Here is a 14,837-nt window from a genome sequence, read left to right as displayed (position 1 = left end):
CAGTCCAAATGCCGCTTTGCACACGGCTATCACCATGTCCCTTTCCACGTTGCAGGGCCAGTCACGTCCCTCACCATCTGGGCCGCCCGCTGCGCTCTGGTCCTGCTCCTCCTGGTGTCTGCTCCCGTCATCACCTTCATACTGGAGAAACGGGGCCTGTCCGAGCCTGCAGGGCTGGAGGAGACTCCTCGGGAAGCAGCAGCATCATGGGAATGAAAGGCCTGGGAATGGGAGAACCCCATTGACCAGCTGTGAGCAGGAGGTGGGGTGGGGAGAGGCCTGGGAAGATACCAGTGCCCAGCTCTGAGAGGGTGTTGGGGAGACACCATTGGTCAGTGCTGCACAATAGGCCCCTGCGGTAACTGTCTTTGCCCAGGTAACTCCTGCAGCCTCCTTCAGTCCCCCCTCCCTTCCCCAGTTGGGATGCTGTCAGTCACTCTGCCCTGCAGCCTGCAGCCCTCTGCTCACTCCCAGGGCCAGGCCAAGTTCTTACCCAACCAAGAACTGTCCCAGACAGACAGCCCAGCCCGGCTCCTTCCTTCTGTACAAATAATCCCTGCAGAGAGGCTGTAAGTTTAGAAAAGGAGAATGGGCTAGTTGTTAAGGCACCAAGGTGGAACTTCTGGGAGATGCTCTGCGACAGAGTCCTTGGACCTGTCACTGCCTCTCTCTGGGCCTCAGCTCCTCATCTTTGAAATGGGGACAATAATTCTGCCTTGCCTAAGGGGAGAATTTTCAAAGCCCCTAAGGGATTTAGGAGCACAAGTGTGTGACTGTGCTCTGTGCCCACTGCCTGGTGCTCCCTCAGGTGCTTTTGAATATCTCCCCCTTAGTTTGGGAACTCCTCCGGCCAGGGGCTGTCTCTCACTAAGGGTTCATCTGCACAGGGAAATGGACCAGAAGAACTACACTGGTGTCATAAAATCACTGCAGTTATTCCGGGATAACGCTCCATGGGGACATTCTTATTCCGGAATCAGAGAGCCCTGGTCAGGGTTCGTTTACACCATTTTCAAAGTGACATAAGCTAAACTGGACAAAGCCCCTCATACACTGGAATAAAGATGTCCCCACGGGGAGTTATCCAGGGATAGCTCTCGTGGGCTAGGTAGACCAATGTGGTTCTCCTGGTCAATTTTCCCCATTCAGACCAGACCTGAGTGTCTGTGCAGCACCCAGAGCAAAGGGGCCCTGACCTTGGCTGTGGTCTCTGAAGGGTCCTTTTATATAAATAATAACGGCAAAATGCAGTCAGGGCTAACCTGTGTAGGGTGCAGCGGCCTTTCCCACCACTGGAAGGACGCATGCCCCCCTGGGATGTCTCATGTCTATACAGGGCCTTCAGCGATACACACTTTCACATCTGGGAACGTAGATGGTGGCATCAGGGTCCATTGTGGGGTTTACAGACAATGTGCAATTCTTAAAATAGGGGAGCAGAGATAAGAAGAAACCCCTGGTAATGTTTCATCTCTGACCTCTTCAGCCTTTTCCAGGTGAAGGTACCTACCTACCCACTAGATGGGGCTTTGCAACAATCCCATTGCAAAACTCCACCTTACCTATGGTTTCCATGTGTTTCAGTGCCCAGACCTGAAGAAGAGCTCTGTGCAAGCTCATAAGCTTCTCTCCCACCAACAGATGCTTGTCCAATAAACGATATTACCTCCCCCACCTTGGCTCTCTATTTTTTCCAGACACACATTAATGCCGCCATCTACTGGCCAAAGCTATAAATGCAACTGTGCAAATTTGTCTTGTTTTTTGACTCCACATCAGGGAGGGTTTCATGAACTTCATCCTGTGGAACTGACTGTAGCAGACAGACTGTCTCACAGACACCTTCCCTGCAGTACCGGGTTTACCATGGCACCGGGCCTAGAGTCAGAAGGGGCCCCGGCCAGCCCGATCCCCTGCTGGCTGAGCCGGCCAGGAAAATTGCCCCCATCCCTGCTCCGCCCCTACTCCGCTTCTTCCCCCCCAAGCCCTCTCCCCTGAGCTACACGTACCAGGGGACTCCAGCAGGGGTCGGACGCACCCTGCACTCACCAGGCGGCAGGAAGTGGAGTGACCTGCCCCCAGCCCACTCTGCTGGCTCGTGCTGGGGGGCGGTTTCTCCCCTGCCCCCCAAGCCTGGGGATTAGATGGAGCAGTGGGAAAGGCGCATGGGATGGGGAAGAAAAGGGGATGGGGAAGCGGGGGCGGGGAAAGAGGCAGTGGGGAAGGAAGGGGGTGGAATGGGGAAGAGAAGGGGATAGGGGAAGCGGGGCCCAGCATGTGGATCCCCTTAGCAGCAGCAGGGGCTCCCCTGTTAAGCAGGCCCATCAAACCCTCACCCTGACAAGCCCAACCTCCCCTGCATCTGTAACACCCAATGAGCCCCCCCAGACACCCTCCCCACTAAGCCCCAACCACCTGCACCTGGACCCCCACCCAAATGAACCCCACCTCCCCTGCACCCAGACACACCCACCCCCGCTGAGCTCCAACCACTTTCACGTGGTCCCCCCTGCAAACTCCCATTGCCCCTGCACCTGGAACCTTCCTGTACATCCAGATCACCCACTGAGCTTCCTGCACCCAGACTGCCCCACACAGAACCCTCTTACCCCCCCCCCCCCACAGAACCCTCTTACCCCATCTGGATCCCCCCACACTAAGTCCCTCTGCACTTGGAGCCTGCTGCCGGGTTGAGCCTCCCTGCCCACATTTGGTGAGCCTGGCACAAAAGGGGCAGGGCCCCAGGGTGTTTCTGTGACAGGCCTGGCCCTTGTGCTGTGTCAGGGTCAGGTTCAGTCTCACTGCCAAGTCCCTGTCCCAGGGGGCGGGGGAGGCTGCAGGGTGATCTCCCACCTCCATGCAGCCAGGGGCCTGTGCTCCTCACTGCCATGATCGAGCTTCTACATTTATTTATTATGCACAGAATTTGATGCAGAATTCCCTCAGGAATATGGGGCGCTGTACAGCTGTGATGGTGGGACTGTGAAGAGGGTGTTGGACAGTAGGGGATCTGTGGGTGGGGGGCTGGGAAGGGAGTATGGTGCAGGGTGCTGTGCAGTTGTGGGAGGTCAGCGGGAGGGGTCTCTGGGCAGGGGGTGCTGGACATAGCGGGTCTGGGGGTATTGGGCATAGGGATCTGTGGGGAAGTTTCTGGGTGAGGGGGTGCTAGGCATAAGGGCAGGGCACTGGGCAGGGGGCAGTGTGGAAGGGGCACGTGGCAGCGCAGGGCTGGGCGGGCCAGTGTGTGTCTAGCAGTTGTGGGTTTGTAAACAGTGCTCTTGTGCTGGGCTGAGTGGGGCCACTCCCGCTGCGCTGCACCTCATTGCCCCCAACCAGCCCCTTGCTCTGCGGACCGCCTCCCATCACATGCCCTATTTCCCCAATGGGGGACCACAAATATGTTTGGTGCCGGGCCCACAAAAAGTTAATCCAGCCCTGATCCCCTGCTATTAGCACCCACTTAATACCCCTGTGACCACCCCCACAACAGATTGTTCTGAAAGTCAGCATAAGGAAAGGACTGGTTTCTCAACAGGAAAACGTTTTCCTCCCACTCTGGTTCTGTTCCTCTATATCCTGACAACACCTTGACACCTCCACCTCCACCCAGCAGGGAATCTCATGCCAGCCTCACCTAAAAACAGAGACCAGAGAGCCAGGGCTTCAACCCTCCAGTGTCAGCCAGAAATGAAACTTCAGTGTGGTGGTGGGGGGGCTCAGGGCACTGGGCTACAGGGCTTTTTCCTTATAGGGGTCTCAGGCTCCGATCCAGCCCCATGCTGGCGGAACTGGCTAGTTAGAAATAAATCCCCAAGGTACAAACTGCCCAACTGGGCCCCACGAGCTAACAATAATGGTCCCAAACATGAATCCTTAGTCGCAATAACCCTTCAATAGCTAGGAGCACATAGCAGCAGGTTTATAACACACAGCAGCAGGACTACACAGTGTTGCCAGCTTGTGGAATTTTACCATGAGTGTTGCAATATTTGATGTTTTTCTTAACACTCCAGCTCCCGGAGTTATGGGATTAAATGAGACCCTCAGTTTTCCTTTTTAAATAAAAGCAAGTTCCTCACCCTTATGGCTGTAAAAAGAAGCTAGAAAACATGAACCTACAGATGTTCTACATGGAGACGCTCAGGAAAATCAATCCCAATTAACTTTTAAAGTGGATTAGTTAAACCGCATTAAACCCCCGTGTGGATGCTCTTATTCAGAATTTAAGTGGAGTTAATTTGATTTAGCTCGGTTTAGGTGCTCCAGCCACCCCTCAGCCCCTGGAAATGGTTCAGGCACAAAAACTGGGCAATCTGGTCTGAGTCTTCCAACTCCTGGAGCTCCCTTCTGCATGTCTCCCTCTTCCTTGCTGTCATCAGGGGCGCCATTTAGGGGAAGAGGGGCAAGTTTCGTACCACCAGCTGGGAGCAATGTTGCTTACTCCTTCCCCCTCCCCACAGCAGCCAGGAGTAACTGTTGCTTACTCCTCCCCTCCTGCATCCCCTCCCTTGCCTATTCTTTGCTCAGCGAATAGGAATGCAGAGGTGTATCTGGCAGAGCCAATAGCAGGCCTGGGAACTTCTGCGGCACTTTTTCGAATTCATTGACCACCTGGAATCTTTCCCTGCTGTGAAGAAACAACCGGGTGCTGCCACCACCATAAATATTGTTCAAATTACACTTAAAACTTTCTAATTTTTTCCAACTCTCTAATTTTGCAGTGAATGGCAGTACCCCAGTGTGGCCATTTATTCCGCCATTTAGTTCCACTTGTCTGTGGGAGTCTTTCCTTTGCCAGCAATGGGCTTTGGGGTCAGGTCCATAGACTGTGACACAGAAACACCAGTTCCACTGGGAATGCCTGGATTTTACCAAATCTCCACAGAGTGGGGCTGCACTTTTCTAGGGCCTTTTCCCCAGATACCTTTTGAGGAGGGTGAGCAGATGTTCCATTTTTAAAGGGACAGTCCCATTTTTTGGGACTTTTTCTTATAGAGGTGCCTATTATCCACCCACCCCCTGTCCTGTTTTTTCATAGTTGCTATTTGGTCACCCAATTAGCTGCTGCCCCTCAATTGCTGCCATTTTGCTCTCTGCTGTATCTCCTTCTCTTCCAGCTGATAAATATTCTTATCTCCTGTGGTACATACTTTTTAACATTTCTGAGGGTGGCAGAGTCTCACAAACTTGAGGACCACTCATTAATTTCATGGAGGTGACATTTACTCTCTCAAATCCTCACCACAGCACACTAGAAACCTCCCTCCAACTTAATCCTTTGAATGTATCATCACTATTTGTATAAACCCTTCAGTGAACAGAGCCCCGAGCCAATCTGAAAAATGTGTACGATTTGGCTGCCAAAATGTGTTTCTTATAGATCTATGCAGCTAACATCCATCATTTAATTACACTATTCAATCCCCCCCCCCATTTCATAGTGTCTTTCCCCTCTCTCCATATTTACCTTATTTTTCATGCCACCCCAGCCTGACACCTCCACAGGGCCCATTTTCTTTCCCCACCTGAATCCCCCTGGGCATATCCTGACTGCAGCTGGACGCAGACTGAGGGCAATTTCATTGGTTTTAAGGCATCTACAATCCAGGAACAGTAATAAGGGAGCAGATTCCCAGGGGCTGTGAGCTCTGAAAGTCACTTTCCTGCCCATCCCCAAGTTTCTCTCAATTAGCTGGTGTCTCCGGCTCAGGGATTGGGGCTAGCAGAGCCTGGGGCTGCCCAGTGGAGGGGAGGGGGGGTTTCCAGCTGGAGAAAGTCCCCACTTCAGCTGGGCACAGGAAGAACTTTAATGAAAGTCTCTCCCCACCACAGACCTGGCTGGGAAAGCTGTTTAGCCAGGGCTCCCTGGTTACACTGGAGGTAGCAGCATCTTGTGTTTCACAGAGCACCCACAGCCAGGAGCTGCCCAGTGTCTTGTTCTTTCTGCTTCCTCCCTGCCAGCACCCCCTGCTCCCAATTGTCCCAGCCTCCTCCTGTCTCCTTCAATACCAACCTGGGCTGCACACACACATTGGGACAGGGACTTTCTCCAGAGGGAACTAGCCCCCCTCTCTGCTCCTCCTCCTGCATCTGTGAGTCCCAGAGCTGCTGGGTTACTCACACACCCACCGAGGCTTTTGCTCTTGTTAGCCCTTGTAGGAGCTAATCCAGCTAGGGGACAGTGAGTGCCCTGGGAACAGGAAAATGACCAAGGCTGTCTCTACACTGCAATATAAACCTCAGGCTCGATGCAAACCCCACTTGCTTCCACACTGCAATTGGGCTATCCCTGAGCAGGATCCCAGGACCCTGAAGGGTTGGAAGTCTGAGCCCTATTGCTTTGCAGTGTAGACATGCCCCTGGCTTGATTCAGGTCCTGGGAGTCTGCCGGATGTATCCCAGAGTTCATTGGGACAACTTCCTTAGTCCTCTCTATGCAGCAATCTGCAAAACACTCTAGTGCAAACGGAAGCCCCCCTTTGCGAATGGCAGCAAGTCAGCGTTAACCCATTGTCTTCTGCGCCCTGATCTGCCAGCGCACGAACCGAAATCCTCCAGGGTGTGCCATGGAAACGGATCCATTCAAGCCTTTTGTCAAGCGAGCTGCTTCCTGGTCACTTGAGCACAGCCAGATGTTGGTGAATCTGTGGTGTGAGGCCAGTAAAACGGTGGATTTCAGCAAAAGCACCAGGAATGACCACCTGTACCAGCAGATCTCTCAAAAGCTGGCCGCGGTGCAGATTTTCCGGACAAGTGATCAGTGCAGGGAGCGAATTAAAAGGCTAAAGAGAGAGTACAGGAAGACCAGGGATAAGAATCGCTCCTCGGGCAACTCACCAATGACATGCCCATTTTATGAGGACTTTGACCGAGTCCTGAGCTCGGCGCCCAGCCTAGAGCCAACCGCGTTTCATGACGACCTGGTGAGCCGGGAGGGTGCCCTGCTGGCCCCCGAATCCAGCCTGGGGACCGATTGCAGGCAGCAGCGGGCTCCCAGCCAGGATCACGAAGTGACTTTTTTAATGCAACCAGTTCCAGAGCAGAAAGTGGATCAGGAGCAAATGCTCAGTCCCTACTCAGAAGAGCTGTTTGATCCGCCTGCCTCTGGAGAACAGCCCTCTGAGAACCCGGTGGAGACAGAAGCGGCCCTAGAACCCGCCGGTAAGTGTCTGATTCCAATTAAAAGGGGATTACTACAGTAACGGGAGCGATTTCTGCTCTAAGAAGCAATGCAAAACCAGTAAGCTACCCCCGGCTACCAGCGTTTGGCTAGTAATGGCAGATGGTATCAGAAGGGTAGCCGTGTTAGTCTGAATCTGTAAAAAGCAACAGAGGGTCCTGTGGCACCTTTAAGACGAACAGAAGGATTGGGAGCATAAGCTTTCGTGGGTGAGAACCTCACTTGTTGCATCTGAAGAAGTGAGGTTCTTACCCACGAAAGCTTATGCTCCCAGTACTTCTGTTAGTCTTAAAGGTGCCACAGGACCCTCTGTTGCTAATGGCAGATTGTAGCACAGTCCCTAGGCATCCGCCATCACGTGGAGTTCACAGTGGTGACTTGGAATTTCGAACTTCCATACAACAGCTGTAATGGTTATTTTAAGTATTCAGTCACAGCGATTTGCCATGGTCATTCTTGTTTTCCTTTCAGTAATTAGAAATTGGCCACTCCGCAATCTTTTTTTTTAAAGCGGGGCTGGCCGGATGCTGGAGGAGTGGGCCCGTGAAAGGTGGGAAGCGTGACAGATATTTGCAGTCCGTTTATGCAGCTGCCTGTAAACAAACAATGAACTGAGTGTGTGTATTTGGGAAACAATATTCTATATGTCCAAATCTAGTCCATTTCCGTTAGAGATAATCCATGCAAGGGCGGAGTAAAGTTGCAGATTTCAGAAAATTTTGCATACAGTAATAACAGGAGTACTTGTGGCACCTTAGAGACTAACAAATTTATTAGAGCATATGCATCCGAAGAAGTGGGCTGTAGCCCACGAAAGCTTATGCTCTAATAAATTGGTTAGTCTCTAAGGTGCCACAAGTACTCCTGTTCTTTTTGCGGATACAGACTAACACGGCTGCTACTCTGAAACCAGTAATAACGGGATAAGCCATGTGTGAGCTCACACAGCATCATGTTAATTCCCTCATGGATTCTGACCCAATCCTAGCTGCTCATAGCTGCAAACTTCTCCTGAAGCAGGAACTCTAGATAGTTTGTCACACTGCATGGAAGAGCGAATTTTCCAGGGCGCCCCCCCACTATAAATTTGAATACTTCTGCTGCTTACTTTGTGGGTTTACCTCCAGCAGCTTAGAATAACATCTCTCTCTCTAACAAATTTATTAGAGCATAAGCTTTCGTGGACTACAGCCCACTTCTTCGGATGCATATAGAATCCCACTGAGGATTACCTAAAGAAACTACACCATCTGCTAAAAAAACTCCCTGACAAAGCACAGGAACAAATCCGTACAGACACATGCCTAGAACCCCGACCAGGGGTATTCTATTTGCTACCCAAGATCCATGTACATTGGCCAAACCGGACAGTCTCTACGCAAAAGAATTAATGGACACAAATCTGACATCAGGAATCAAAATACTCAAAAACCAGTGGGAGAACACTTTAACCTGTCTGGTCATTCAGTGACAGACCTGCGGGTGGCTATATTACAACAGAAAAACTTCAAAAACAGACTCCAAAGAGAGACTGGTGAGCTAGAATTGATATGCAAACTAGACACAATCAACTCTGGTTTGAATAAGGACTGGGAATGGCTGAGCCATTACAGACATTGACTATCTCCCCTTGTAAGTACTCTCACACTTATTATCAAACTGTCTGTACTCGGCTAGCTTGATTATCACTTCAAAAGTTTTTTTTCTCTTAATTAATTGGCCTCTCAGAGTTGGTAAGACAACTCCCACCTGTTTATGCTCTCTGTATGTGTGTATATATATCTCCTCAATATATGTTCCATTCTATATGCATCCGAAGAAGTGGGCTGTAGTCCACGAAAGCTTATGCTCTAATAAATTTGTTAGTCTCTAAGGTGCCACAAGTCCTCCTGTTCTTCTTTTTGCGGATACAGACTAACACGGCTGTTACTCTGAAATCTCTCTCTCTGCCACTAGGGCACCAGAAGAGCTATTATGCCTTCTGAAATAGGAAACGACAGAAAAAGCCTTTTGCAGCGAGGGCGCTATGCACCTCTCCCCCATATGGCAATAAGTGACAAAGTTTTTCTGAAGCAGAGTCAAGGTTTTAATTTTAACCTTACTATTGCTTCTACACATCTGTCACTGTGATTAACCAGGCTGTGTCAAGAGATAGTGTGAGGACTGAAGCGTCCCCTTCACCATATGGGTAGGTTCACTTCAGAACTGCTACATTTTATGTCCTTGGGATTCCTCAGTTATTGATTCGGTCTCTGCTGAGCTAGTTTAGACACTAACCCTCTCTTCCTTGTCCTGTTTCAGGACCCTCAAGCTACACAGCCTGCTGTTCTTCAGGAACTCCATCCCTGGCCCAGCGTACCCTCGCGGACCGTTCCAAAAGAAAGCGTTTCCGTGACGAAGTCATGGTCCATGTTCTTCAGAGGGTAGAGCAGCAGATGCAGTACCAGAAGCAGAGGGATGAAAGACTGGAGCAACGGCGTGCTGAGAGGCAGGTGGAGCGGCTGAGACTCGCCATCCAGCTGGAGGCAAGCGTTTCAGCCAGGGAGCAGGCACTTGCAAAACAGTTCCTGGAACAGGAACGGCAGCTAAGGGAGGAGGACAGAGCCCAACAGAGAGAACTGTTCCAGCAACTCCTGTCTATAATGGCTGCAAGAGCACAAGCCCCTGCTACCTCTCCCACACCACGGCATGATGCCCCATCAACGTACCCTCAGCCCAGCAGTAGGTGGGGACTTTCCCTGGCTGGAACCAGCCCCCTAGGGCAGCTCCCGGCTCTGCTGACTTCAACCCCTGAGCCGGGGACACCAGGTGATGGAGTGAAACCTCAGTGAAAGTGCTGGGGACTGGACAGGCACAAATGCTCCTGGAATGTCACATCTCACGGCCTCGGAACCTGCTCCCTTGTTGCTAATGCTCCTGCGGGAGTCATTGGAGCTGTGTTAACAACAGTGACGCTGTTGCTCTCAGCTCTTGCCAGGATCTGCTCCAGGAGCAAAACTGGGATTGTGGAGGGGGGAGCAAGGAGACCTGTCTCCAGTGGGTTTTCCCCTTTGTGTTTGGGGGTGGAGTTGTGAGGAAGGGAAGAGAGACAAAATAAAACAGAGATTAAAGGGAGAGGGGAGAGAGACATGCAAATTTAACTATCTCTGTGTAGTCAGGAAATTACAGCGAGAGGAGAAGAGAACATAGAATAGCAGGGACAAGGGAGGATGAAATCACCTCAGAATTGGCCATTTCCCTCCCAAATACTGATGAAAATTCTCTCCAGTGCTCCCCCATTTCTCTCGAATTATCGAATATGGAGGTAAAATCCATGTAGATTTCCCCCACACACTTTTTTTCTCAAATTATTGACCCCTTTTCTATTCTCCTCAGATTTTGCCCGATTTTCTCTCTAATTCTCCAGTGTCGATTTCAAATCTCCTCAGATTTTGGATATTTCCCTGCCGGTTTTCTCTGCAGCAGATTGTCCTTGTTTAGGCAGGAAATTATTGTCCTGTGTCACTCCCCAGATGGGAAGAGGGTTAGTGGGCGCTGCTTGGGAGAGCCTTGAGACCAGGCTGCCTGTGGGGTGGGATTGGGTGGCCATTGTCTGACAGCCATCGGGCATGGAAGATGCACAGGAGGAGAAGGGAGGAACTAGAGTCCCCAGTGGAGACTGCCCACCCAGCCTCAGTTTACCCAGTCCCAGCTACTGCCTCCCCCCCCCCCCCACATACAACTGCCTAATGCAGCTCCCACCAGTCACCTGCCCGTCCCCTGATGCTGCCCCTTCCATGCTGCCAGGGAGCCGTCCTTCTCCATATTCCCCTGCCTTGTCCTCTTAAAGCAGCTATTCAAAGGACTCCCTGCTCATCATGTGAATGTGTGTGTGGCGGGGGGGGAGGGGTGTTTGGTTACAAACAGCCATATAAAATCCTTTCAAGTGTTCCCACTTTTCGCTCTCATTATTGAATATGGATGTAAAATGCCCTCAGATCTTAATGTTTCTCCCTATTATCAAATATTTAGTTTTTGACCCACTTCTCCCCAATTCTGATATAAAACTCCCCAAGATTGATATAAAATACCCTAAAGTCTTGCCCCATTTTCTCTCTAGTTATCTATTACTCATTTAATATCCCCTGTGATATTTCTATATCTCTCTCATCATAAAATGTTAACATTAAAATCTCCTCAGATTTTGCCCTTTCCTCAAATCTTGAATATTTCAAGGATTGCGTATCAAATGTTGGGGTTTTTTTCTCTCTATTGATAAAATACTGATAAGAAATTCATTCAAATTTTGCTTCTATTCCTGTTATGAACTATTAACATACAATTCCTCTCATATTCCCACTTTCCTCTCTTATTTGTGAAAATTGATTCAAAATACCTCCATTTCCACAATTCTTTCTTTAATTACTGAACATTCATACAAAACCTCAGATTTTGCCATTTTCTGTATAATTATCAAATATCAGGTAAAAAATCCTCTCCATGTTGGAGGTATTCCCAGTGCCTTTTAATTACAGCAACGCCTCATGTTTTCAATGGAACCTGAGTCATTCTCGCCACTGGAATTTGCTGGGGGATTCAATTCCCCATGACCAACCTTGATTCACTCTCCTCGGGGGCAGGTGGTGGACTTAATTAGTTTTAAGAGAGAGCTTGACAAATTTATGAGTGGGATTGTATATCAGGTTGCTTCTGATGAAAGGGGGTAGGGCTTAGCAGTCCTGGGGCTCCAATCCAGTTTATGTCTTATGTTCCTAAACATCTCATGCTTCAGGGCTTCAGCCAATCACCTGCAGGGGTCAGGAAGGGATCCCCCCCCCAGTATAGTCTTTTTTTTTGGGGGGGGAGGGGGTCTCCTTCCTTTAACATAAGAATGACCGTACTGGGTCAGACCAATGGTCCATCTAACCCAGTGTCTGGTCTTCTGACAGTGGCCAGGGTCAGATGCTTTAAGAGAATGAACAGAACAGGACAATTTTTTGACTGATCCATCCCCTGTTCTCCAGTCCCAAGTTCTGGCAGTCAGAGGTTTAGGGACACTCACAGCATGGGGTTGGGTCCCTGACCATCTTGGCTAATAGCCATTGATGGACCTATCCTCCAGGAAGTTACCTAGTTCCTTTTTTTAACCCATTCATACTTCTGGCCTTCACAAAACCCTCTGGCAATATGTTTCACGGGTTGAATGTATGCTTTCTGAAGACGTACTTCCATATGTTTGTTTTAAACCTGCTGTCTATTAATTTTGTTGGGTGCCCCTGGTTCTTATGTTATGTGAAGGGGTATATAACACTTCCTTATTCACTTTCTCCACACCAGTCATAATTTATATATCTTCATCATATCTCCCCTTCATCATCACTTTTCTAAGATGAACAGTCCCTGTCTTTTTATTCTCTCCTCATGTAGAAGCTGTTCGATACCCCTAATCATTTTTGTTGTCTTTCTCTATACTTTTCCAATTCTAATATATCTTTTTTTGAGATGGGGTGACCAGAAGTACACACAGTATTCAAGATGTGGGCGTACCATAGATTTATATAGAGGCATTATGATATTTACTGTCTTATCTATTCCTTTTCTAATAATTCCTAACATTCTGTTCTCTTTTTTGACTGCTGCTGCACACTGAGTGGAGGTTTTCAGAGAACTATCCACAGTGACTCCAAGATCTCTTTCTTGAGTGGTAACAGCTAATTTAGACCCCAGCATTTTATATGTATAGTTGGAATTATGTTTTCCAATGTGCCTTACTTTGAATTTATCAACATTGAATTTCATCTGCCATTGTGTTGCCCATTCATCCACTTTTGTGAGATACTTTTGTGTCTCTTCACAGTCAACTTTGGATTTAACCATCTTGAGTAATTTTGTATCATCTGCAAACTTTGCCACCTCACTCTTTACCTCTTTTTCCAGATCACTTATTAATATGTTGAACAGCACAGGGCCCAGTACATATAATTGGTGGACCCCACTATTTACCTTACTCCTCTTTGAAAACTGAACATTTATTCCTACCTCCTCCCCCCTCCATCTTTTAACCAATTACTGATCCAGGAGAGGACTTTCCCGCTTGTCCCGGAACTGCCTACTTTGCTTAAGACCCTTTGGTGAGGGACCTTGTCAAATGCTTTCTGAAAGTCCAAGTACACTATATCCACTGGATCACCCTGTCCACATGTTTGTTGACCCCCTCAAAGAATTCTAATAGATTAGAGAGGTATGATTTTCCTTTACAAAAGCCATGTTGACTCTTTCCTAACACATTCTTTTATGTGTCTGATCATTCTGTTCTTTACTATAGTTTCAACCAATTTATCTGGTACTAAAGTTAGGTTTAGTGGCCTGTAATTGCCAGGATCCTCTCTGGGGCCTTTTTTAAAAATCGGCATTACATTAGCTATCCTCCACTCATCTGGTACAGAGGCTGATTTAAGCAGTAAGTAACATACCACAGTTAGTAGTTTTGAAATTTCTTATTTGAGTTCCTTCAAAACTCCTGATTGAATATCATCTGGCCCTGGTGGTTTATTACTGTTTAGTTTATCAGTTTCTTCCAAAACCTCCTATTGACACCTCAGTCTAGGGCAGTTCCTCAGATTTGTCACCTAAAAAGAATGGCTCACGCATGAAAATCTCCCTCACATTCTCTGCAGTGAAGTCCTATGCAAATCATTCATTTAGCTCCTCCACAACAGGCTTGTCTTTCTTGAGTGTTCCTGTAGCACCTTGATAGTCCAGTGGCCCCATTGACTGGCCGCTTTCTGCTTCTGATGTACATTAAAAACAATTGCTCTTAGTTTGTGTCTCTTTTGCTAATTGTTCTTCAGATTCGTTTTCGGCCTCCCTGCCTAATTTTACTTCCCGTGACTTGCCACAGTTAATGTTTCGTTCTGTTTTCTTCTGTGGGATTTGATTTTTGTAAGAGATAGCCATGTTTGGAGATGGGACACTGGATGGGAGGCCCAGGCCTCTGAGGTGGCACTGAGCATTCTCGCTCTCAAGTGCTTGGCTGGCTGGTTCTAGTTCACCTGCTCAGGCTCTCAGTGGGTGGGGTCAGGAAGGAATTTCCCCCAGGACAGACTGGCAGTGACCCTGGGGGTTTCACCTTCCTCTGCAGTGTTGGGTGCTGGTCAATCACCAGGATTGTCTTTGTGTATCTCATTGAATCATCTCCCTGCCATTGTAGAGGGCTCAGACATCAGCGGTCCTCACTCCCTCCTAGTCTCTCCCTGGAACATAATAGTTAATTTCCCCATGGGCTGTTATGCTGGGGTCTGATTTCAGTCTCTGGGTTAGTGTGATGGTGCTGCGTGATATACAGGGTGTCAGGCCAGATGATCTGCTGATCCCTTCTGGCCTTAAACACTATGACTAACCAGAAGTATCCCCAAAACCTTATGACAAATGGTCTCCATGAGGGTTTGCTTTCCCCAGCGCTGAGATGCAGCCACCTCTGGGGTGGATCAGTGGCCATTATTAGCCAGTGACAGCATGGAAATTTCACACCCTCCATTCTCCTGTTAAAAAAGCATCACCCAGTGCTCCCTGTGTGAGTGGCCAGCAGGTGGTGAGCTAATGTTTTATCCTTTTAGCAAATACGGATATGAAATCACTTTCACAGTTCAGGGCAACTGCACATGTATCTCCACTGCAC

At 48.9% G+C, this 14,837-nt stretch overlaps 1 protein-coding gene across 2 annotated transcripts in view; it reads left to right on the top strand.

The window, feature by feature from the left end:
• Positions 1 to 6,427: 6,427 nt before the first annotated feature.
• Positions 6,428 to 14,837, top strand: part of LOC103307042 (uncharacterized) — a 28,562-nt gene continuing 20,152 nt past the window's right edge. The window contains exons 1-2 of one of the 2 annotated variants that reach the window (XM_065570731.1): positions 6,428 to 7,161; positions 9,482 to 9,988. In XM_065570731.1, coding sequence (XP_065426803.1) covers positions 6,567 to 7,161; positions 9,482 to 9,988 — 1,102 coding nt within the window. In that variant the 5' untranslated portion in view covers positions 6,428 to 6,566. The remainder of the gene's footprint in view (positions 7,162 to 9,481; positions 9,989 to 14,837) is intronic. The other variant, XM_065570732.1, reaches the window with a different exon arrangement.

Source organism: Chrysemys picta, chromosome 17, assembly GCF_011386835.1.
Source record: "Chrysemys picta bellii isolate R12L10 chromosome 17, ASM1138683v2, whole genome shotgun sequence".
Classification (NCBI taxonomy): Eukaryota; Metazoa; Chordata; order Testudines; family Emydidae; genus Chrysemys; species Chrysemys picta.
This window is presented reverse-complemented; position numbering and strand designations above follow the sequence as displayed.